The sequence below is a fragment of the Corylus avellana genome, chromosome ca2 (genome assembly GCF_901000735.1).
Source record: "Corylus avellana chromosome ca2, CavTom2PMs-1.0".
Taxonomy (NCBI): Eukaryota; Viridiplantae; Streptophyta; class Magnoliopsida; order Fagales; family Betulaceae; genus Corylus; species Corylus avellana.
In genome coordinates, this window is record NC_081542.1 from 13,560,699 (window position 1) to 13,583,690 (window position 22,992).

A 22,992-nucleotide genomic window follows, 5' to 3' on the forward strand; every position below is an offset into this window, starting at 1 on the left:
GGCAATGATATAATTTAACGGGTTAGACCCCTCAACCCTAATCCGCTAATTTCGCATTTATAAACAACCTTCGATTAATTATCAGATGTTTGTTAACTAATTAGTTTGTTTTGGATTCGCGGACTGTGACAAAAATTGTCAACCTTACTATTAGGGGTATTATAACTTTTATTATGAGTCCATTATAAATTGACGTGACAATTGTGTAGCACTTATCACGTCAATCAATGCGGATTTAAAATATCTCCATGAGTAATATCTACTTAATTATCATTGTTACTTTGTTAATCAACAAGTATTATCATGACCTTAGGTAAGGTATATAATAATTCTAAGAGTTTCCACAGACATACGACAGACATTAGCAATTATAAATACTTGCTCCATAATCATTCCAACATAATTAACAGAACCAAGCCCACAAGCAAGGGATTGTGATGCATGGACATGATGATTACGACCATTCTTCGCCCACAATTCAAGATGCTGACAACTATTATACCAATTGAAATTTCTGTTGCTTCTTAAAGAGGATTTGAATTGAATGTGTTTGATTTGTTTTCTGGTTTGGTGGCTCATTTCTATCTTACCTTAAACCACATCTACATTTGTTAAGATAGGTATGTTGTGTCAACAACCTTCGATTATTTACTACTTTGGGTGAAATTCATCACCAACTTATTTGTTCTTCCTGACATAAGCCTTTAAGTTCATATCAATGCTTTAAATTTAACTAACTAGCAATACTTGCCCTTAACATATGAATTTAATTAATATTATAATTTCTAATGAGACCTGATATGTAAAATTACTATATTAAATTGAGAAATGCTACGGTTCTTCTTTGTATTCTCATGATTTTAGATGGATATTATTTTCTAAAAAAAAATTAGAGATCAATGTGGTAAGTTTTTTTAGAAAACAATATCTACGTAGGATCAAGAAAATACCAAGAGGAACCGTAACATTTCTTTATTAAATTATCACCTATCCCAAAAGTATAAGCTTATAAAATGATAAATTTAATTATTTAATTAGTATTCTAACACCTTCAATCTCGAAAAACATATGTATATTCATTTGATCGCATCAAGTCTAACTTTTTTTTTTTTGTCAATTTGGTCTTTTAGCTCCATTTGAACGTACAATTTCGTTTCTAAAGTTTTGTATTACGGTTTAATACACTTAAGCCCCCTTAATTTACCAAACATTTTCAAAAAAGCTCCACAAAACATGTAGGACACTTGGATATATCAAATTACAATTTTGTAGCAAACAATCCACTCCATTAGCCTCAGCTGATAGGTTGAATGGAAAAGTGGTCATGTGCGTCGCATGTGACTATATGATCTATTGTTTTAGTAAATAGTGTTACCAACACATGAAATAGTAATGCATCATTTTGAAACCAAATATTTAAGAAAAGAATTTGGGGAAGCTAGCATTTCTTTTAACTTGAGCTACTCTTGTTAAGGATATCACTATGATTTCAAACTTTGTTGAGGATCGTTATCATTTAGGGCTGGCAATTTTGACACGATCCGCGAACCTGACACGAAGTTACCGGGTTTGAGTTTACCCTTAACTGGTTTGGGTCAAAAATGGGTCAACCCGTTTATTTTGTTCCTAGAGGGTCAACTCGTGGGTGACCGGCCACACTCGTTTAAATTATTAAAAAAAATAATAATAAAAAAGAAAAAGCCTACATGTGCTGCCTTTAGATTAAATGCCGATTTTAACCCAAGCTTACTAAGCAGCCCATAAAAGCTTCCTCCTTATTCTTGTACTCCCAAAACTGCACGTTCTGTACCTTGATACAACTATTAAGCATTATATCAATAATGCTTGCTAGCTGATTTTACCCCAATGCAATGTGCTTCATGTGTCCAACTTTATTGAATAAGCTGCAAATCTATTTTCACTTCATTGAGAATGTTCCTGCCTTTCTCTTTTTGCAAACCAACCCTAGCTGTCTCCTTCTTCCTTTCTTCTCACCCTAATTCCATCTCTTAAGTTTAACTCCTTAGATTAAACGCTAACACACTACCACTCGCTAGCTTTGCCTCTCTCTCTCTCGCCGTTGCCGCATCCATCTCTCTCAGCTCACGTCTCTTTCTCCCTCTCCCTCTCACTCTGTCTCCGATATCTCTCTTTCTCTCTTATTTTGATTTTGTCTCTAGATTAACACGGTAACCCATTAATTTTGGTGTGTCGTGTCCAAGTTGAAAATTTTCACCCATTTAGCTAAACGAATCGTGTCAAGTGAAAGCTAATAGGGTGGTGGGTCATTACGGATCATAAACGAGTTAACTCATCAACCTGTTTTGTCGGCCCTTATCATCATGTGCTTTAATAGAGCTAACCTCTAAACCCTCGAATTGGAATCTGATCTTAAATGACCCATTAGGCCCAGTCGGCTATTGTTATTTTTACAGCCCATTCTCACTTAGTCATCAAATTGGGATATTGTTTTTATTAAAACGAAAATAAATAATTAAATCTGTGATTGTATCTCAACAATCGGGGATGTAGCTCAAATGGTAGAGCGCTCGCTTTGCATGCGAGAGGTACAGGGTTCGATCCCCTGCATCTCCAATTCATTCGTTTTTGTCCCTCTTCAAGAACCTTCTCGTATATCCTTATCCCATTTTTGATTGCCCGCCCACTGCCCCCACAGATTCCGGGACACAATGTCCGTACCTCTCTTCAACCTCGCTCCCAATCTCGCAGTTTCAAGGCTCTGTTTCGGTTTGGCTGCTTGCTCTCTCTTTTCTCTTTTTGTGTTGGTTGCTGCTACTTACTACTCCTTCAAACGAGCTTAAAACCCTTCTCTTTTTTCCTCAGGAACCATGACTTTTGGTGAACAGAACACCTTGCCCGAGTCCTTTCGCCTCCTTGACGTGGCTTTCAGCGCCGGAGTCAACTTCTTCGACTCTGCAGAAATGTACACATCCTTAACCCCTGCGATTCTTTTTCTCGGTTTTTTTTTTTTTTTTTTTTTGGCGTGCTTATGAAATTTAGCTTCTGCATATTTTCTGTACTGTACACCGTTTTTCTTTGCAGTCTCTTTATGGGTTTTGTATTCTTTCGAGATATCAGCTTCTGTGTATGCGGTAACATTGTATGTTGGGAACTGCAGGTATCCAGTGCCTCAGCGTGCTGAGACTCAGGGTAGGAGCGAGGAGTACCTGGGCCGTTGGATTAATGATAGGAAGATCTCTCGGGACCGTGTCGTCTTGGCCACCAAGGTCTTAACTCAGCTCTAGAGCTTTTTGCTTTTAAAGTTACATAGTTTATCTCTAATTGGTTAATTACCATATGATCATGGTTAGTCCAGCAAGAGGTCACCTTTGAATGAAATTTAGTTGTCAAAAATATTTGTTTTACTGCATTGCTCGAAAGTCTTTTTTGCCTTTATCATTTGGAACTCTGAGTCCCACGCTCTGGCTTCAGTGATGGGTAGGTAGGCCAACCAGAAATCCCTGACCATGCTGTTGATTAGGACGATGAATTTGCTTTTAGTGCTTGTTTTCAGTTCCTTGCAATGATTAAATTTTCAAGACTATTACATGGAAACTTTTTAAGGATTTTGATAGTTGTCCCTTTTGAGAAATTTGGCTTAATATGTGTTTACTATTGGTTAGAAGTGCACTTAAGACCGATTAAACTTTATTATGACAGACATACAATTTTGTGATATTCTTTTAGGGGAATAGGAAGGCATTTCAATCTGAAGTTGAGTTTGTCGAATCTGGTTTTGGCTCCATAATGATTGTTTGGGTTGGTGTGTAAAACACTGAACTACATTTTCTGGATTAAGTTAGTCACTCCAGATTTTCCAGATTAAGTTGAGAGATCGTATATGCATATGAAGGCACCTTCTTTGTGGCCTCTGTATTGTCTTATATTATTGTTATTGTTGTTGTTATAGTTCAATATTTGTATATGTTATAGCCTCTTTGACTGTTCTGATCCTAGTGTTGTATCAAAATAATGGTTTATTGTGTATTGTTTTAATCTAGGTTACTGGACCATCTGGGCAAATGTCTTGGATTCGAGGTGGGCCAAAGTGTTTGGATGCCAGGAATATTACTGACGCCATTGACAACAGGTTGGTTTTTACACGTATTTATGTGTAGTTGCAGCAGGATTGAATATTTTGTATTCACCATGTCATCAATTGGACTAAATTTTTGGGACTAATTATTATTACCAATGGTTATATGCACACTACATGTTTGCTAGCATGCTATATATTTTGAGGAATCTCTTAGTCCTCTCTCTCTCTCTCTCTCTGTTTTTTTTTTTTTTTTTTGGGATAAGTAGCTACATTTTAGTTCTCCACTTTTATAAAGAAGGTAAGCTCACATGATTTCTTGTCTTGTCTTTGCATTTTTGCTCAGACATTGTAGACTTGGTCTTTGCAGTAGATTTAAGTTTGGACATTAACATTTTTGAAACAGGATGGTCCTCTGTAGGAATGCCTATGCCCTAGGTATATGTAAACGCCACTGCATAGTGATTGAAGAAGCGACTTTTACAAAGGAAATATTTTATGAATCCATCTCAGCGTAGGTTGCATAGAATATCCTTACCAGCTGGGCTAGAGAGTGTGAGATGATATTTTCGAAAAGATAGATGTAAATAGTGTCAGTACTACCTGGTATGGGTCTCCATGAGAACAACCATCAAGAAAAAACTATACAATGTTATATCTGGTGTTACCCTGATTTTTTCCTAAGAGTTATAGTGCATGGTTTCTTATAATGGGAAATTGTTATAGCATTACGGGGATGTTTTCTGTTTAGAAACATTATTGTATTTTTAAACTGAGGAAACCAAAGGATGAGATGTATGGTTCTTCAGTTATTCTCAAGCAATTTATATTATGCTCTGATGAGTTATTGTTTGTAATGGTGCAGCTTGCTGCGAATGCGAACCGACTACATCGATCTTTATCAAATTCATTGGCCAGATCGGTTTGTATGTGGATCATATGTCTAGTGTTTTCAGATATTGTAGATGTATATATATTTTTTGATAACGAGGAACCCCTTCAAAGCAAGGCCACTTCGTGTACCCATCCCTGTTAGGTAAACCTCGGACCTGTGTAAAGCACTCCCTCCACATGAATCGGGTAATACTCCGGTTTCGTTGGCGGGCTGACCCCAAAGAATTGTTTGCATCCAAGGGGATACAGCAGATATTAAAGTAGCTACATGGCTAAGCTCAATTTTGGGGATATAAGAAAAGAAAATTGCTTATTTTCAGTTTTGTTTCTTTTGCACCAACCAATATTGTACTCCTGAAGTAACTCATGGCTGATTTTGCAGCTATGTTCCCATGTTTGGAGAAACCGAATATGATCCAATCCGACAGTTCAGCTCGGTTGGTGTAGAGGAACAACTTGGTGCTCTTGGTGGAGCTGTTGATGCTGGTAAGGTGAGTAATGATAATCATCAGTTTTACCTCTATGTTCAATCACTTGATAACGTTGCCTTAACAATTATAATGGAAAATTTTGTTTGTAGATCAGATACGTTGGTCTCAGTAATGAAACACCATATGGCGTCATGAAGTTCATTCAGGTGGCTGAAAGGGTTCTTGGCCATCCTAGGATAGTATCAGTCCAGGTTGTGTGAGTCATCTGGTTCATAAGCGTGAGGCTTCCTGTTCTTCTTTTGTCTTTCTATTCCTCCGTCTCTCTGTCTCTCTCTAGTTTGGTGATGACAATGCTTATGCACATCTCATTTTCTGTGTGATAGAACTCGTATAGCTTGCTTTGTCGAACTTTTGATTCTGGAATGGCGGAGTGCTGTCATCATGAGAGGTAGTTCATGTGTTTACATCAATATATTGATTATTAATGTGGAATTTAAATTGAGCTTGTCATGTAAAAGGATGGTTAAAATTTGCCCAACTTACACAAGCCAATTTCTGAATAAAATTGTAGTAATAGAAAGAACTTAGCATTTAGAGAGTGTTGCATAGTGTTTTCTATGTTTTTAACTATTAATTAAACATGCTAAACTGCAGGCATCATTGGGATCATGAAATTAATGTTTAGGATGTTTGATTTTTTAACCTGATTAAGAGAAGCTGCTTTTGGCTTCCTTAGAAGTTTAATTATTTGATTTCATATTCACTCTGTCAGTGTGGCGCTCCTTGTATATGAAATTAGTTGCTAACATTATAGAATTTGGTTTTGAATATAACTTTGTTTTTCCTGAGCAGTTCTGGAAGGATTTAAGTAAGAGAGTGATTAGTATAAATGGTTCACATTAATGTGAACAAGAAAATTGGCAAATGAATTTTAATTGTTAGGAAGGGAAATGCGCATAGGGTAAGGATTCTTCTTTAGATGGAAAGACCCAATATAGGTTTCTCAAATGGATTTTGCTGCATTCATGAAGTTGTAATCTGATAAATTGAAATACTCTGTTGAAAGTGGTTGTCTTATGTTTTACCTCTTTCTTCTTCTTCTTCTTTTGTATTTTTTTTGTTTGTTAAATTCATCAGGATTAGCTTATTGGCCTACAGCCCCCTGGCAATGGGCATTCTCTCTGGGAAGTATTTTTGGCCAGATGGGGGTCCATCAGATGCTCGGTTGAATCTCTTCAAAGGTCAATAATCAAATTATGTATTTGATATTTTAATATGTAGGAGTTATCTCTAAAACTAGAAGTGAACTTATCTCATTTGGAACTATTGTGTTGTTTATCCTTTTAGGGAGGTATTCAGAAGGGGAATCCAGATACAACCTGTCCAATAACATCATAAAAGCAGCTACCATGGTAAGCAGATTCTTCACAGTTTCAAATTTTAATAATCTTGTGAGAGGCTCACTAAAAGATTACAAGAAATCTACATTTTTAAACTCTTTTTTTTTTTTTTTTTTTTTTTTCTAAAAATGAAATGTTTACTCACGATTAATGGTTGACTAGCGGCAGAAATAAAAGATGTGATGTAAAATTTTGATTGGGGAAATGGTGACTGTTTCAGCCGATTCTCTATTAAATTGGTTTAAATTACTTGGTTACTTATCAAAAAAAAAAAAAAAAAATTACTTGGTATAAAAATGGCTTAGTGGCTTGCATTGCCTTTTCAAAACAATGAAGAAATACACACATTATTGGTATGTACTTATTGGTATGTATGGCAGTTTTATTGTTGAGTTTAGCAATATTAGGGCCTGCCCTTTGCACACTGCTCTGGCTGACCTCTCTGTCTCTCTCTTTGCAGGAATATCTTGATATTGCCAAAAAATATGGTCTTCATCCTGTCTCCATTGCAATTGGTTTGATACTACTCCTTTCTCATTCTGTATCTGTAGATATGTTCTTATATGTAGTGACTAATTTTTATAGCTTTTCCAATTCTTGCAAATTTCTCATTGAAAATTTTGGAGCTGTATAAGTCAGTTTTGGATATAATGGAAGTTGTAGTTGCTCAGAATGTGACTAATCATCATATGAATGAGCATTATAAATTCAATTCACCTGAAGATCTGCACTCATGGATCTAACTTTATGAATCCCAATAATGAGAGGAAACCATTGCCCAAGGCCATAAGGGACAAGGTTTCTCGCCTAGACTCTAGACTAATTTGGGCAAATATGAAGTCATAAAGATTTGGGGAATCTATTGATCACCTCCTTCTTCATTGTGAGATTGAGATTGCAAGGGAATTATGGAGTTCGCTTTTCCAGTTGTTATGGTGTTGCATCGGTTATGCCTTGAAGGATAGTTGGAGAGGACAACTGGGACGTTGTACTGCTTTGGAAGAGTGGAGGTTGGATCCCATGTGTTTAATATGATATATTTGGAGAAAACGGAAAGCAAAGAGTTTTGAAGATCGTGAGATTATGATGTTAGAGTTGAAGAAGATGTTATTTCGATTCCTTTACACATGGATAATAGCGTTCAATAACTTGTCCGTTTTTATTTTTTCTGAGGTTTTGGAGTTTTGTTCTCCTTTTTCTCTATATTAGGGGTTCTCTTGTATCCTTCTTGTGTACTAAGTTGCACCCCTCTGTGCTTTTAATGAATTTGAATTACTTATTAAAAAACAAAAGATTTTTCCCATTTTTCCTCCTGCTCTTGTTATGTTAATTAGACAATGGCATTTCTTACGGCTCCTTTCCTTGTCCTTCGGTTGTTTACGTATTATGGTTTCTGTATGTACTTATCCATTGGGTACCAGTAGAATGCGGTTTGGAATGTAGAAAGTGTATGTGATAAAATCATAAAAGCATTCTTTTAGAAATATATTCCAATTGTGCTGGTAACATTGAGTTTTCTCTCCTGTGCTTCAATTATTTGAAGTTATCAATTTCTTTAGATGGTATTTGAAACCCTACTCGGTTTTCTAAAATGAATGGGGTTTCTCAAAAAAGGTATTTCATTTATAGAATTCATTCTACACGCATATATAAATGTGGGAATATGATCCTCTCTATTTCAAGGTCAAGATTTAAAGTTAGTGCATATATCTTTATAAAAAATTTAAATGATGTGGAATCTCATGTGCACTGTTAGATACACATTTTAAATCATGACCATGAAATGGAGAGGATCATTGTCCATACATGTGACAGATTAGTCATATCCTCCATTTATTGTGGCCCTTGAACATTTAGGGGGAGGATGATCAATTTAATATGCTATAACTGATCCATATCTTAGTCTAATTCTTCTTTCTTTATTTACTGAATCATCTACTGTTCTTTTGGCAGCCTTTGTTTTGAGACATCCTCTTGTTGCAAGTGCTGTTTTTGGGGCTACTAATTTGGAGCAGCTTCAGGAGGTTCTCAATGCATTCAAAGTTGAGCTCACATCTGAAATTATTGTTGAAATCAACAAGATTCATGGAAGGTTTCCCAATCCATGTCCCTGATCAATATTTAGTGCTGTTCAATTTCTTTGTCATCGGGTAGATTTGACGGATTGGCGTAAATGGATTGCTTGTACGTCCTACACTTGCTTTTGTAATATTAAATTTATTAGGTATTATTGATGACAATGATGCTGGAAAAGATCCTGCTTTCTGGAAAGAGAATTCAAAAGTTTCAATGCGAAAGAAGGCTGTCACTTTTGTTAGTGCTTTGCTAGTGAGAAAGTCATATGACAAAAGCTTGCAAATTCTTCAATTGTTCATGTGGGTACACATGTGCACCAACCTTAGTTTTGTATACTTGGGGCTCATGTGGACCCAGATTTGAAACAAACATATACATTTCAAGATGGCAAAAGTTGAAAGTCTTTTTTGAATTTTGGCTCCTATCAGGTATCAGGTCTCAGTTGTGTGGGCATTAATTGGCATGCTGCTACCTTTTATTGATCAAATGCTCGGGCTGTTGGTTGTTGGTCCCCTCTAGCACTACCCAGAAATGATGATACAGTTGGAGTCCTCTTTTGGTTTCTTTATTGTTAAATTATGGTGTACATGGTGTTTCCTCATTAGGTGCTGGAAAATCTATTATGGATTATAAAATGATTTTTCTCCATTTCACATAAAATGACGAGTTTTTGTTCCCGCAGAGTGGATCTACAATCAACGAATAAACGGGCATAAATTTTTACTTTTTATTTTTATACGAAATGGATTTACTAGAAAATATAACACAATTTTCATACAAGAGGATCTTCAAAAGTCATAAAAGTAATCATCAAATCATACAAAAATCTTAAAAACATGGAAATAAGGGAATTTAGATGGGGTTTAACACTATTGAGTATATGGGTTTTTCATTATTTTTCATCTACAAAACCTTTTTTTTTTTTTTTTTTACTCCATTTAAATATTTTTCTTTATTCTTTCTTTACAAAACCACTTCAAATCCATTTTAGAGGAAAGGGAATGACGAATTATTAAAAAAAGCACTCAACAAAAAAAAGGTTTCTCTAATTTTGCTACAAAGCTAGCCAAATTAACTAGCTGAATGTGAATGTGCAAACACTTTACAACTACCAAGTAACTCTACAATGAATTAATTAAAGATCCACTGTTGTTTTTCCTCTGGATTGCACATATAAAACCAATCATCAACAATCATCTTTACCAATAATGCTTTGATTAAATGTGGTCTACTTTCTAAGTCCCAGCCACCTGATTTAACCAAAAAAAAAAAAAAAAAAACATTTGAGTCCCATCAAATCATATCTAAACTCGTCACCATCCCCCACTCCATAAAACATCCCTCTGCAACATTTCAAATCAATTATTGAATAAAAAAAAAGAGTAGGTGAAGTTGGCATGCTTTCATATAAGTGAGGACTCTGATGAAGTCTCTCTATTCAAGCAAATGCTTAAACTCGATCTAGACCATTTTTCAATTGCCTCAAAGACTTGTCTAGCATGTGAATTTCATTGGGACCCGCTCTCAATTGTCTATCCGAATTATCTGTAATTCGAATAAACAATTACTGGAATATAGTATATTGTGTTGCGAAGTGGTACATTATTTGTGTCTTATCTAAACTTCAAAGCAATGGAGAGAAGAAATATAATATATGGAATCTACTAAGCATTTCTCTCATAAGCAAATAATAAACTGTAAAATCTCCATCATCCTTTCGTTGTCACCTCCAACCTTAAAACCATAAAGCCTCCTCCCTCTCCCTCAGTCCTTGAAATCAACCGACTATGAATTTTTATAATCGAATATAAAAAAAAAAAAAAAAAACAGGGTCAACTTTTCCCAACAGCAGAAATATTAAAAAAAGCAATAGGATTTCCATTAACACCAAAAGAATCTATATAATGTATTGTAATCAATTGGATATGCAATGCCCCCTTTGGATTTTATAATGAGCATCTCCTACAGTTGATGTGTTCGAATTTCACTGTAAAATTTGGACAGCCCACATAAAAAAAGAAAAAAGAAAAGGATGTTGTATGGGTGTGTTTGGCAACCCATTTATTCATTTTTTTACCATTCACACCACTTTTTCCCAAAAAAATAAACATAAAAACTTTTTTTTTTTTACTTTTTATATCATATTATTTACTTTTAACTACTATTTAAATAAATAAAAAATAATATAAAACAAAATTTTTTTACTTTTCACTTTTTTATACAAAACATTTTTACTTTTTTTAATGTCAATTCACATCAACTACAATATATAAGGAAAAAAGTGTTTACCAGATACACCCTTAGAATGCTGGACTTACCTGCCTCAAACCGCCTATAAAGAAGGCACTATAAGATTTACAAGCCTTGAACAGTTTACGTTATAAAATTTACCCATACCAATCACATAATCTCCTTTTTGTGCTAGAATTTCAATGAATTCGAACACCCCAATAATAGAGAGGGGACTAAAGGATTCACATGCCCTAAATAGCTTTAGGTGCAAAACTTGCCCGACATAAATCTCATAAAAGTTACCCAAATTTTAATAAAATTCAAACACCTCAATAATAGAGAGGAGACTATATGGCTCACATGTCTCAAATAACTTAAGACAAAGAAAATCTCATAGTCCCCATTTTGTGAACTGTCGGAATTTTAATAAAATTCAAACATCAAACACCCCAATAATAGAAAGGAGACTATAGTCTAATGGGGGCTCACATTCCCCGAATAGCTTAATGCGCAAAACTTTTACCTATCTAACTCTCATAGTCCCATTTTTGTGAGCTGTCCGAATTTTGATAAAATTGGAACACCCTAATAATAGAGAGGAGATTAGGGGCACCAACTTAAAAGCTGCCTGAATTTCAATAAAATTAGATCACCGGATAATAGAGAATGCCCATGGAGCTCCTGGGTTATGTATCCTCGTGAATGACCAGTGTCATAATAGCTGTGGTGGCTTTACGATGACAGCGAAATGAAGCTGCCACTTGTGTTACATGAACATATATGGTCCTGGTTGTACACCTCGTGCCTGCCCTTTTAATGGGTCTTGATGGTTGCACGTCTACGCAATTAAAAGGTTGAAATCGTCACCATTATCCTCATTAAGGTTGGTTTGGAATTGTAATTTTAATAAGTGTAATTTTTAAAGTTATGTTTTTGAAATTGTTAGTTTTTAAAATTGTAAAGGCGTTTGGTAAAAGATGTTAAATTTTTTTTTTTTAATCAAATATTTTTTATACGAAATTGTGATTTTAATTTAAATTCGAGTATTTTTAAATAATCACCATGTAGATTTTTTTTTTCTTATTTTAGATTAAGAGCCTGTTTGGGTGGTCGAGGGGGTTAAAAGTGTGCTTAACACTCAAAAAGTTCGTTCAAAGAAAAAAGTATCTGTTTGATAAAAAAAATTGAAAACATTTTTAAGGGTAAAAAAATGGTTAAAACGCACTTTTGACAAAACTTAATTTTTAAGCTTTTGCAAAAAAAAAAAAAAAAAAAAAAAAAGTTTTTTGGACTTAAAAACTCTATTTCTCAAACACAATCCCAAATAGGCTATAAGTGCTTTTTAAATCCCAATGTCAAATGCCTTACGTTTTGTGATTTTTTTAAAAACGCATATTATTCTTATGAAATCGTAATTCCAAACGAGCCCTAAAAAAATGAAAAACGTTTTAACGCCTTAACCATCATTTACTTCTTTTTTCCTTTCTTTTTCCGCGGACTAAGTTTAAGGTGTTCCTGTTTTTGGAATAGTCTAAAATAAGACTAACAATTTTTAACAGAAAATGTAAATTTGATATGAATTCAATACGAAATTAATTGATTAGGATTGTGAGAGTTTAATTAAATGAGTCAAGTTATGGTTGACGTATATAATCTTATATCAATGTATCGACATGACATATACCCAACATTTGACATAAGAATTGTAAATTTTTGACACAACTTACGAATTCGATATAAACTCAGTACAAAATAAACGAATTAAGATTAAAAGACTTAACTAGTTTAATTAAAAAGTCAAATTAAAATTATTTTATATAACTTTATATTCTCAACTCAACATGCAAACACAAATTTCCTCCTAAAAGTTTAGAGTCTAAACTAGTATAAACATACTAAAAAAAAAAAAAAAAAGCAAATAAATAGGGTAAATTCAACCTTGTGGTCTTTATCTTAACCTTGACCTATCTTTTGACAGAAAGGTTGTAGAAAAAGGCAGCGGAATCCGAGGGCCTGAGGCTGGCTTTGGCGTACTTTTGACATAGTTTTCCTTCTCCCAAAAGACGAAGCCGTTGACCCGTTACCATTCTCCTCTTCATGTTCCCAGCTCTCTCAAATAAAACTTAGAAAAATAAACCAAAACGGCAGAGCCCTCTGACAAAAGTCTCAAACGCCAAAACCCGAACCCGAACAATTGAAACGAAGCTGAGAAAGTTATTCAACAAAGCGGGTCCGGAGCCTAGTCCGGGCCCCACATCCAGCTACACCAGCATTTTTGCCCTGATCTCATTCTTCTTAGATTCAGTAAGTGGTGGCGGTGGTGTTGTGATTTTTTGGTGATCTTAGTCTGGGGATTCATGGGTTCGAAACAATGGCTGTCGCCGGCTCCGACCTATCGTAGCTTGGAGACCTACTGGGACAAGGACGATGACGCGCCTGGTCCCCGATGCGGTCACACCCTCACCGCCGTGGCCCCCACTAAATCCCAGGGCCCCCGGCTCATCCTCTTCGGAGGCGCTACTGCCATCGAAGGCGGCGCCTCCTCCTCCGCCCCTGGCATCAGTATGTTCCATATGTGTCTATTTGATTTCGAATTCAAAATGGATGTTGTTTTGATTGTTTGTGAATTGTGTGCAGGGTTAGCGGGTGTCACCAATTCGGTTCATTCTTATGATGTTCTTACCAGGAAGTGGATCAGGTGGGTGCTGGTTTTTGAAAATTTGCTTCTTTTTTATTTATTTTTATTTTTATTTTTTAATATTTTTTTTAAGTTTGGATTCGGTTAAATTGGATTTTGAGTGACAATTTTGGAGATTTGGGTGTTTGAATTTTGCAGAATTAAGCCCGCCGGTGACCCGCCGTCGCCCCGGGCTGCGCATGCCGCGGCTGCAGTTGGAACTATGGTTGTTTTCCAGGTGATTCGAGCCAAAATTTGTGTGAAAAGATTCGAATTTTAGAGCTTTTCGTTACTGGGTTTTTGAATTTAGACGGTTTTGGTGTTGGGATTTTGATAGTATGTTTAATAGTAATTGATTGGTGCTATATGGCTAGGGTGGGATAGGTCCTGCTGGACATTCCACGGATGATCTATACGTGCTGGACATGTCAAATGATAAGTTCAAGTGGCACAGGTGAGCCTTGGTGGCTACAATTAATAACCATTTCTCTCTCTGGGTTTTGTTAAATTTTGATTACATTCTGCCATCGATCTTTCTAATTTTTACATGAACATAGGGTGGTTGTACAAGGACAAGGACCTGGACCTCGCTATGGCCATGTAATGGACTTGGTTGCTCAAAGATATCTTGTCACTGTCAGTGGCAATGATGGTGAGGGCAATTCACTGTTCGGTTCTTTGTTTTTGCTTTTATTTAAATCAATTGTATTGTGTGTTATTGGAAGAGAAGCATGTCTAAATCGTGAAGTAAACTCAATTTTTGTTTAGCAGACATGTATCATGATTAATTGATTTTGCTTATGTATACCCTCTAACGACCTTTTCCTCCCAAAAATTTATATATGCACAATGTTTGGAGAGCATTGTAGGCCATTGGTTGGACCTACTCATTGAATGCTTGACTTCTCTCATATATGTAATCAGAGATTATACCATATGGAACATAATTAGGATAATAGTGCTCTCACTTTCTCTCACTCCAACTTTTTTTTTTGTAACTTGCTAGTTATTTTTTACTTTATCCAAAAAAAAAAAAAAACTTGCTATTTATTTTTTACTGCTTAAATTGAGCCTCATTGTGAGTAATTTCAAAAAAGAAATTTTGTGCTGGTTCCGATGCGACTGTCTTTGACAGTATGGTTTGTGTGTGGATACTGCACACTTATATGTCACTGCAACGATAATGTATGTTGTCATATATCAAAAACCATGTAACAGTAACATTTTTTTTCTTTGTTAGGGAAAAGAGTTCTATCTGATGCTTGGGCTTTGGATACGGCCCAGAAACCTTATGTATGGCAGAGGCTGGACCCTGAAGGTGATAGACCTTCTGCTAGAATGTGAGTGTCTTTAGTTTATTGGAAATCATGAAATAATTAACATCTATATTCGTTGAAGAGTCCATGTTTAGAATATTCATGATTAAACATTATTTTGTAGGTACGCAACAGCTAGTGCCCGCTCAGATGGTATGTTTTTGCTGTGTGGTGGAAGAGACACTTCTGGCGCGGTATAGATATACTTTCACATGGATATATAAAGCAGACAATTGATTCAATCGATCATGAATATTTTCTACATGTTCATTGTTGTGGTTTACTGTGCTCTACTGTTTCTTTGCTTGGATTTGGGCATCCGGCTCAATTTCAATTCTGAATTGGGATGTGGGATTGTGATATGCTTAAATGTTTTAATGGATATGAAAGATGTCAAGAAGGCAAGACAATTAAACTAATGAAGATTTTGATTGGCCAAATTTTGTCCGCTAAATTGTAGCAATTCTACATGGGTAGCATATACTTTGCAACTCAACTCAACTTGCTTTCAAAAATATCACACTTCATAAAAATAGTCCACAGAGAAACAGTTTTTTCTGTTGTTTGGGGGAAAGAAAAAATATTTGTCATTTGAGCATTCTTTGATATTCTCTGCATGCTAAATGTATTACCTTTTGGAAGATTTCTAACTTCACTTTTTATGGCCTCTTTGTGTCTTATTTCATTTGTTTACGAAACTAATTTTGGTAGCTGTTTGTTCTGTTGCATTCTTTTAAGTCCAACTAGGCAAGACATTCTCCCATTGAAAAATGCAGTTTGGACAAAGTGTGTTTAAACATCATAATTAACTACCATCCCTAACGACTACAATGGTAAGTGGAAGCAACTCAAAATTTGGGACCACAAGCAATAATTAATTCCAAATCATATGGGAAGCATGAAGGAAGAACTGACTTGGCATGAATAGGAAACTTGGAGAGATTTAATTAGGAGCTTGACTAAAACAGGGGGAACTTATGATGAAGTTGAATGATAAAGAAATTGAGAACCTAATACAAGTTTATTTATAATGTTTGTGAAATTTTAAGGGAAAGGTTTTGAAAAATCAGAAAAAGAAGGAAAAGTATCGTAAGTATAACAAAAACAATAATATTATTTGAGTTTTGCTTAGAAAAATGTGGTGAACTTTTGTCTTCTTGCTTTTTGCTAGCATGACTTGGAAACTTCCCCACAGTGCGCAGCTGTTTGAATTTTTTTTCCCAATTTTTTGTCAAAATAATTGCTGGTGTTTACCTTGTGCTTCAAAAACCTGGGCAGAAGCTTTGTCTTAAATAGCCTTCCATGTAACTATGAATCTAATTCTATTACTTCACCTTTATATAACTTTCTGAAGTTAGTGATTGGCTTATTTGGTTATTGTGTAATGAATTTATAACTCGGGGCCTTTTTGGTGAAGCATTATGATCTAAATCTCTAATGCAAATGCTTCCACAGCCACTTGCGGATGCTTATGGGCTGCTCATGCATAGGAATGGTCAGTGGGAGTGGACTCTAGCACCAGGTGTGTCTCCTTCACAAAGGTATCAGCATGCTGCGGTAAGTAATGAGATATACATCAGGAGTTAATATCTAGCAATTCGTTAGTTATTAAATTTGATATGTATATCTGTATACATAGCGCTTTACGTAAAGATATTGAAGTGTGTTACTTGTGCATAGCTTTAGATATATTCTTTGTAATGAAATATATATATGCCTGTGCATTGTTCATTGAAACAAGTCAGTGTAGGATTATAGGTTTTGATACTGGTACACTCTTTTTGATGAATAACCTCTCTCATCTTGAGCCTTATTATTATGACTGAACTTGAGACTTCTTGCTATCAGGTTTTTGTTGGTGCACGGTTGCATGTTACAGGAGGCGCCCTTAGAGGAGGACGTGCAGTAGAAGGTGAAGCAGCTATTGCAGGTAATCTGTTGGTTTTCAATCTCATTACCATAATTAATAGATAGATAGATAGACAGATGATATTATGCGCGTGTGTATGTGTTATATACTTCTTTTAGAAAGTCTTATATGTCTTTTGTTTTGATAGTATTGGACACTGCTGCCGGAGTTTGGTTAGATAGAAGTGGGCTGGTCACCTCTTCGCGCACAAACAAGGGACACTCTGAATATGATCCTCCTTTGGAGCTTATGCGTCGATGTCGCCATGCAGCTGCATCTGTTGGTGTTCGTATATATATTTATGGTGGTCTCAAGGGAGGTAAAACTTCAACTAGATTATTCAGACTATAAAGAATGTAACTATGGAAGTGAATCTATTCCTATATTGATTTTGTGGAGCAGATGTACTGATTATAGGTTAGGAAGGAAGCAGCAATTGCAATTGCAAGAGTGGACTACCATTTATTCATTATTTTGAATAGAAATGCTAGTGGTACTAAATCTTTTACTAACATAGGTTCATTAAACTGATGTGTAGCTCATTCATTGGAGAAAAACAAAACAATTAATTAAGAGAAATGTAACAAGTACCAATCAATGAGCTACACATCAGTTTAGTAAGTATCTGTTAGTAAAAGATTTAGTACCTCTAGCATTTCTCTATTTTGAAATTGTAGCTTTCCACCCTCTTTTGCAAGATTTCAGGCTACAACTTCAGTTAGACTTCTGTTTTAAGTGACATTATATTTATGATTTTTATGAAATTCTAGGAGAAATTTATTAGAGCTACAAGTCTAAAATTTTGGAACTTTGGTATCGCTTATCAAAAAAGAGAATTCTGATACTTTGACTTCGATGAAAATTTTTGTCAGTCTGATTGAAGCTTATCAAAGTATTCATAAATATTTAATGATCCATTAAGGCCTATATAAATGTATTATTATTATTATTATTATTTACATTAGAAAATATTTTCTGATGCAGTTATCCAATTAACAAAGGAAAAAAAAAAAAAAAAAAAGGAAGCTTTTCTGATGCTGTATTGATATTTGACTCATTCAATTATGGAATAGCATGTCTTTATTCGAAAACTGATGTTCTATTTATGATGTTTGACTTCAGTGAAGCTTTGGCTTGTTCGATTATAGCATGGCTTTTTTAAATAAAAATGTGGTTTGTTTAGATATTGTGATGTTGTCCATGCAGACCAAAGAATCTTTTAGCGCTCTTGTAGATTTGTATCAGTACACTTTTTTATTAATATTATTTTCTAACTAATATTCCTGGGGAAGCAATCGTTCCTTTCTTCATTGATCAACCTCTTTTTTACATCCTAGGGGTTTATGCCTCAATACCAAAGATTGATCAATTTCCATTTTGGCAAAGTAACAAGCTGAAATGCATATTCCATTGAATCAATGTTTTTCAACCCCACTGAGGTTCACGAGCTTGAATTCATAGAAAACAGGAAGTCGAGTGCATATTCCAACTCTTCATTGCAGTACATGGATTACCAAAATGAACTGCTAATGGAATATTATCTTCACCTACCATAATTGCACATTTGCCTATAATCTTTTTGTTCTTTTAATTATATTTACTAGTCTTGCAATTTGTTTTTCCTTGTATCTTTGTTCCTTTTTTCTTTTCTTTTAGAATTATCATTGCTGCAAAACATAATCAACTATGTTATTCTGTGCAGATATTCTGTTGGATGATTTTCTGGTAGCAGAAAATTCGCCATATCAGCCTGACATGAACTCTCCTGTAATAACCTCTGAGAGAGCCTCACCGATTACAAGTTCCAGAGTGAACCAATCTAATGTAAACCCTTATGTGACAACCCCGTCTTTGGATGGTGGAGAAGAGATTCTTTCATCTGGTGGCTTGAGGTATTAGTCCATAGCCTCTTCTCTCTCCCTTGCAGACTTTTTTGTTTAGTCTTATGAGAATCTAATAATGCATGTTCAGCTTTAGCCACATGGACAAAAATTCTATGGAGAAACTGAGGGAGGCTTCTGCTGCTGAAGCTGAGGCAGCAGCTGCTGTCTGGCAAGCTGCGCAGGCTGCATCTGCCACTCCTGCTGAAGAGACATCTGTATCAGATGACAATTCCCAAGCAGCAGAAACAACTTCAGATGGTAGTGATACTGAAGCAGATGTTCGTCTTCACCCGAGAGCTGTATGTCTTTCGCATCAATGTCCTATATCTAGGTCTTTATTTATCTTCAAGCTGCAAAATCATACTATTCTGTGCTTACAGGTGGTAGTTGCTAAAGAGACTGTAGGTAACCTGGGTGGGATGGTAAGACAGTTATCTTTGGATCAATTTGAGAATGAGAGCAGACGAATGATTCCAATGAACAATGATTTGTCCTATCCTACTAAAAAGTTCACCAGGCAGAAGTCTCCTCAGGGCTTACATAAGAAGGCAAGCATTGATCAGCCTTAACGTTCTTTTTGCCTTTTTTTTTTCTTTTTCTGGCTTACTTCAAGGTAGTCCATTGTCATTTGTATCCTTTCCAGATTATTACTACATTGCTCAAGCCTCGGAACTGGAAACCTCCTGCCAATAGGAAGTTTTTCCTGGATTCTTATGAAGTGGGTGAGCTCTGTTATGCCGCTGAACAGATCTTTATGCATGAGCAGACAGTCCTTCAACTGAAAGCACCTGTTAAAGTATTCGGTGATCTCCATGGACAGTTTGGTGATTTGATGCGGCTATTTGATGAATATGGATTTCCCTCCACTGCAGGAGACATAACGTGAGTTTGTGAATCTTGTGTCCTTACTGTAGAACTCCCTGTTCTATATTGTGATTCTACTGTAGAGTAAGACACTGTTAAAAGTATGATGAGATTTTCCATGGATGTTATGCTCCTCATTCAGGTTTAGGGTAACACTTCCTGTAAAATGAACCAACTACATGCATCTGTAAAGCACAAATTGTTTCCTCGTTTTAGGGGTATACATGTAATGACAGGGAAAAAGGTAGCAGATACTTGGCATATGGATGATCTTGCCTATGATTGAGGTTGGGGTCAGGGTTGTAACTAGACACCGTAATTTGAAGTTAGTTGGATATACGTTTTATTGACAAGCAGAATGTAACTCATGCTGGTTTATGCATTACAGTGTCTGGGGTTTTCAGCTTTTGATTTGACATTTTTTTGGATGGTTTGTTGTACTTGTAGCTCTGCGCTTTGTCCTAAAATGTTTACTATTTGGATGTTTTCTATGATTCTCGGTAGGACATTTATTCTAATTAATGGTCAAGTGAAACTTGATACAGGGCTTTTTGTGGTGATTGGTTTAATTCTCTATGTTAATTAAGAATCTTAAAGACATGTTGCATCTCTGCTTATGTTTCAGGTATATTGACTACTTGTTTTTGGGTGACTATGTTGATCGAGGACAGCATAGCTTGGAGACCATAACTTTGCTCCTAGCTCTTAAGGCAAGCATCTATTTTTAGTAATCCAACTTTTATATGTTGTTCTGTTGTGTCATATTTATTCATCCTTGACACCATTGTGCCCTGGTTATCATTTTGCAGATTGAATATCCTGAGAATGTTCACTTAATACGTGGAAACCATGAGGCCGCTGACATAAATGCACTCTTTGGTTTTCGTCTTGAATGCATTGAGAGAATGGTATAGATGAATTTGCATATTTGATACATCTATATTCTTTGAGCATATGAATGTTCTAATGACTTGTGAACTTGTAGGGAGAGAATGACGGAATATGGGCATGGACACGATTTAATCAACTATTCAACTATCTCCCACTTTCTGCACTTATTGAGAAGAAAATTATCTGTATGCATGGTGGCATAGGGAGGTCTATACATTCAGTAGAACAGATAGAGAAGCTTGAAAGGCCAATAACAATGGATGCTGGATCTATAATTTTGATGGATCTTTTGTGGTATGCTCTCATCCAATTCATCTGTCTATTTCTTTTTTTCTTTTTTATTTTTATTTTTAATCATGCATGTTTATTTGTTCTAATAACATCTACATATACAGGTCTGATCCTACAGAAAATGATAGTGTGGAGGGTTTGAGACCGAATGCTAGAGGGCCTGGTCTTGTCACTTTTGGGGTATGCATGTAATTGTCATTGCGAAAGTGTTTAATTGAATCTTGAATATATTGTCATTTATAGTTCATGCATTTGTGTATGTAGGATGTATTCTTCAACTTCTATATCTAAGTTGCTATTCATATGCTTAATCCTCCCCCAACCCCTCCTCTCCTTTTTCCTGCTGCTGTGGTCACAGCTTGGAGGCACTAAATATAGCATACACATGGTATTTTATACAGCATCTGACATGTAGTTTATTACAAGGAAGCTGGAAAGGGACAACCAACAGTATAGGGGACCAAAACAGAGGATATTGTTAGCCTGAACCCATTTAAACTGCATTCCTTCTATGGCTATTGATACTTGATAGACTCTTTTAATAAGCATCAACAGTTTAATGTGGATAGTCCATGTGCTATTGTAGATACCTTGGTTCAATTTGTTTGATCATATATAATGCGTTCTAGTCCAATATCTATTCCATTAGTATACATGTTTCAAGTACAAGCCTATTAACAGGGATGTTGTTTTCTAATCATCTGCATGTATTTGTTATTTGCGAACGACTCAAACCATTTTTGTTCTTGCTACTTGCAGCCTGATCGCGTCACTGAATTCTGTAAGAAAAACAAATTACAGCTCATTATAAGGGCCCATGAATGTGTCATGGATGGGTTTGAACGATTTGCTCAGGGACAGTTGATCACTCTTTTTTCTGCTACTAACTATTGCGGTAAGTAAAATTACTTTGGGGTTTCTCCTTTTCATGTGCATGTATACGTAGTCTCATGTGGCATATAAATGTAGGGACGGCAAACAATGCTGGAGCTATACTAGTAGTTGGCAGGGGGTTGGTCGTGGTTCCAAAATTAATTCATCCCTTGCCACCTCCTCTTCAGTCTCCAGAGACATCTCCTGAGCGTGTCATAGAGGACACGTGGATGCAGGTAGCTAGGCTTGCGTTTATAAAATCATGTTTTAATTGAGCGTTTGTATTGGATGTAAAATCAATGTCTTTTTGACTGGCTCGTGTGATACTCTACATTTCTGGTGCTCTTGCAGGAACTTAACATTCAAAGACCGCCAACTCCTACTCGTGGTCGACCACAGCCTGACCTCGACCGGAGCTCACTTGCATATATATAGTGTTACCTCACAAACAGGTGTAATTTACAACATGTCAAGAGTGGCAATTCTGCATTTCTTTGACAGGCTTGAGCCATCTTGGATCGGATCAGTTTTCCAGCTGTAACCAGTATGCCGTGTTCCTGATGTATTTTGAAAGATATGAGTTGCAGAAGATGAAGCCTTGTCTATTTGTACACAGCTCGAGGATGGTAGGTGTAGCTGTTAGCCCAATTGCTCATAGTCTCCAGGTTTGTATTATATGTACAATTTAGAATGTGAAGAGGCTGCTGCCACCATACGGATAACTTATAGGGGGAGAAGTTGTTTGTTTAGCTTGTGTATTGTAAAATAAATTATATTTGCAATTAATTCCTTTATATAGTGTTTAATTAGTTTTCATGGCGCAATTTTTGGAGCAAGTTCTTATAAACTAAACAATTTTTTGTAAGGGTGTCAATTAATTGTGATCATTTGAGAGGCTTTTTTGGCGAATTAGGATCCTTTCCATTTCAAATAAATTGGATAATATTCAATTAGTTATAGTGGAAGGGTATTTTTGTCCCCTAAAAAAGTAAAAGGACAAAAATACTTATTCACTATAACTAATTAAATGCTATTCAGTTCATTTGAAATAGAGAATATCCTATTCCCTTTTTGGCAGTGTTCAAGGATGTAATCATTTATGGGATTAAAACTGCTATTGCTTGCAATCTTATGCAATTTTCTCCCTCTCCAAAAAGAACCTACATTGTGCTTTACAATTTATTATGGTTAATTACTC

At 35.7% G+C, this 22,992-nt stretch overlaps 2 protein-coding genes and 1 non-coding gene across 3 annotated transcripts; all 3 read left to right on the forward strand.

The window, feature by feature from the left end:
- The first annotated feature begins 2,522 nt into the window (after positions 1 to 2,522).
- TRNAA-UGC (transfer RNA alanine (anticodon UGC)) lies at positions 2,523 to 2,595 on the forward strand. The gene has a single exon. It is a non-coding gene; the product is annotated as a tRNA-Ala (tRNA).
- Positions 2,581 to 9,270, forward strand: LOC132172011 (uncharacterized). Its single transcript, XM_059583433.1, has 12 exons — positions 2,581 to 2,748; positions 2,845 to 2,944; positions 3,140 to 3,248; positions 4,023 to 4,111; positions 4,923 to 4,979; positions 5,334 to 5,442; positions 5,532 to 5,633; positions 5,766 to 5,830; positions 6,520 to 6,623; positions 6,730 to 6,794; positions 7,243 to 7,297; positions 8,736 to 9,270. Exons 1-12 carry the CDS (start codon positions 2,691 to 2,693, stop codon positions 8,894 to 8,896), a joined length of 1,074 nt encoding a protein of 357 aa, XP_059439416.1. The 5' UTR covers positions 2,581 to 2,690; the 3' UTR covers positions 8,897 to 9,270.
- A 3,785-nt stretch (positions 9,271 to 13,055) lies between these two features.
- On the forward strand, positions 13,056 to 22,610 carry LOC132168927 (serine/threonine-protein phosphatase BSL1). Its single transcript, XM_059580018.1, has 21 exons — positions 13,056 to 13,652; positions 13,728 to 13,788; positions 13,927 to 14,005; positions 14,142 to 14,221; positions 14,325 to 14,419; positions 15,008 to 15,107; positions 15,208 to 15,277; positions 16,539 to 16,640; positions 16,932 to 17,013; positions 17,141 to 17,311; positions 18,695 to 18,884; positions 18,964 to 19,174; positions 19,256 to 19,423; positions 19,519 to 19,757; positions 20,365 to 20,449; positions 20,549 to 20,647; positions 20,725 to 20,924; positions 21,026 to 21,101; positions 21,681 to 21,816; positions 21,891 to 22,030; positions 22,146 to 22,610. Exons 1-21 carry the CDS (start codon positions 13,448 to 13,450, stop codon positions 22,227 to 22,229), a joined length of 2,673 nt encoding a protein of 890 aa, XP_059436001.1. The 5' UTR covers positions 13,056 to 13,447; the 3' UTR covers positions 22,230 to 22,610.
- The last annotated feature ends 382 nt before the right edge of the window (positions 22,611 to 22,992 follow it).

Excerpts from the sequence above, each read along its gene's own strand:
- LOC132172011 (XM_059583433.1), top strand. The coding sequence starts at position 2,691 with ATGTCCGTACCTCTCTTCAACCTCGCTCCCAATCTCGCAGTTTCAAGG. Across the intron at positions 2,749-2,844 it reads AGTTTCAAGGCTCTGTTTCG|GAACCATGACTTTTGGTGAA; the intron begins GTTTGGCTGCTT and ends TTTTTTCCTCAG. Across the intron at positions 7,298-8,735 it reads TCCTGTCTCCATTGCAATTG|CCTTTGTTTTGAGACATCCT; the intron begins GTTTGATACTAC and ends TTCTTTTGGCAG.
- LOC132168927 (XM_059580018.1), top strand. The coding sequence starts at position 13,448 with ATGGGTTCGAAACAATGGCTGTCGCCGGCTCCGACCTATCGTAGCTTG. Across the intron at positions 15,108-15,207 it reads GATAGACCTTCTGCTAGAAT|GTACGCAACAGCTAGTGCCC; the intron begins GTGAGTGTCTTT and ends ATTATTTTGTAG. Across the intron at positions 20,925-21,025 it reads ATTTTGATGGATCTTTTGTG|GTCTGATCCTACAGAAAATG; the intron begins GTATGCTCTCAT and ends CTACATATACAG.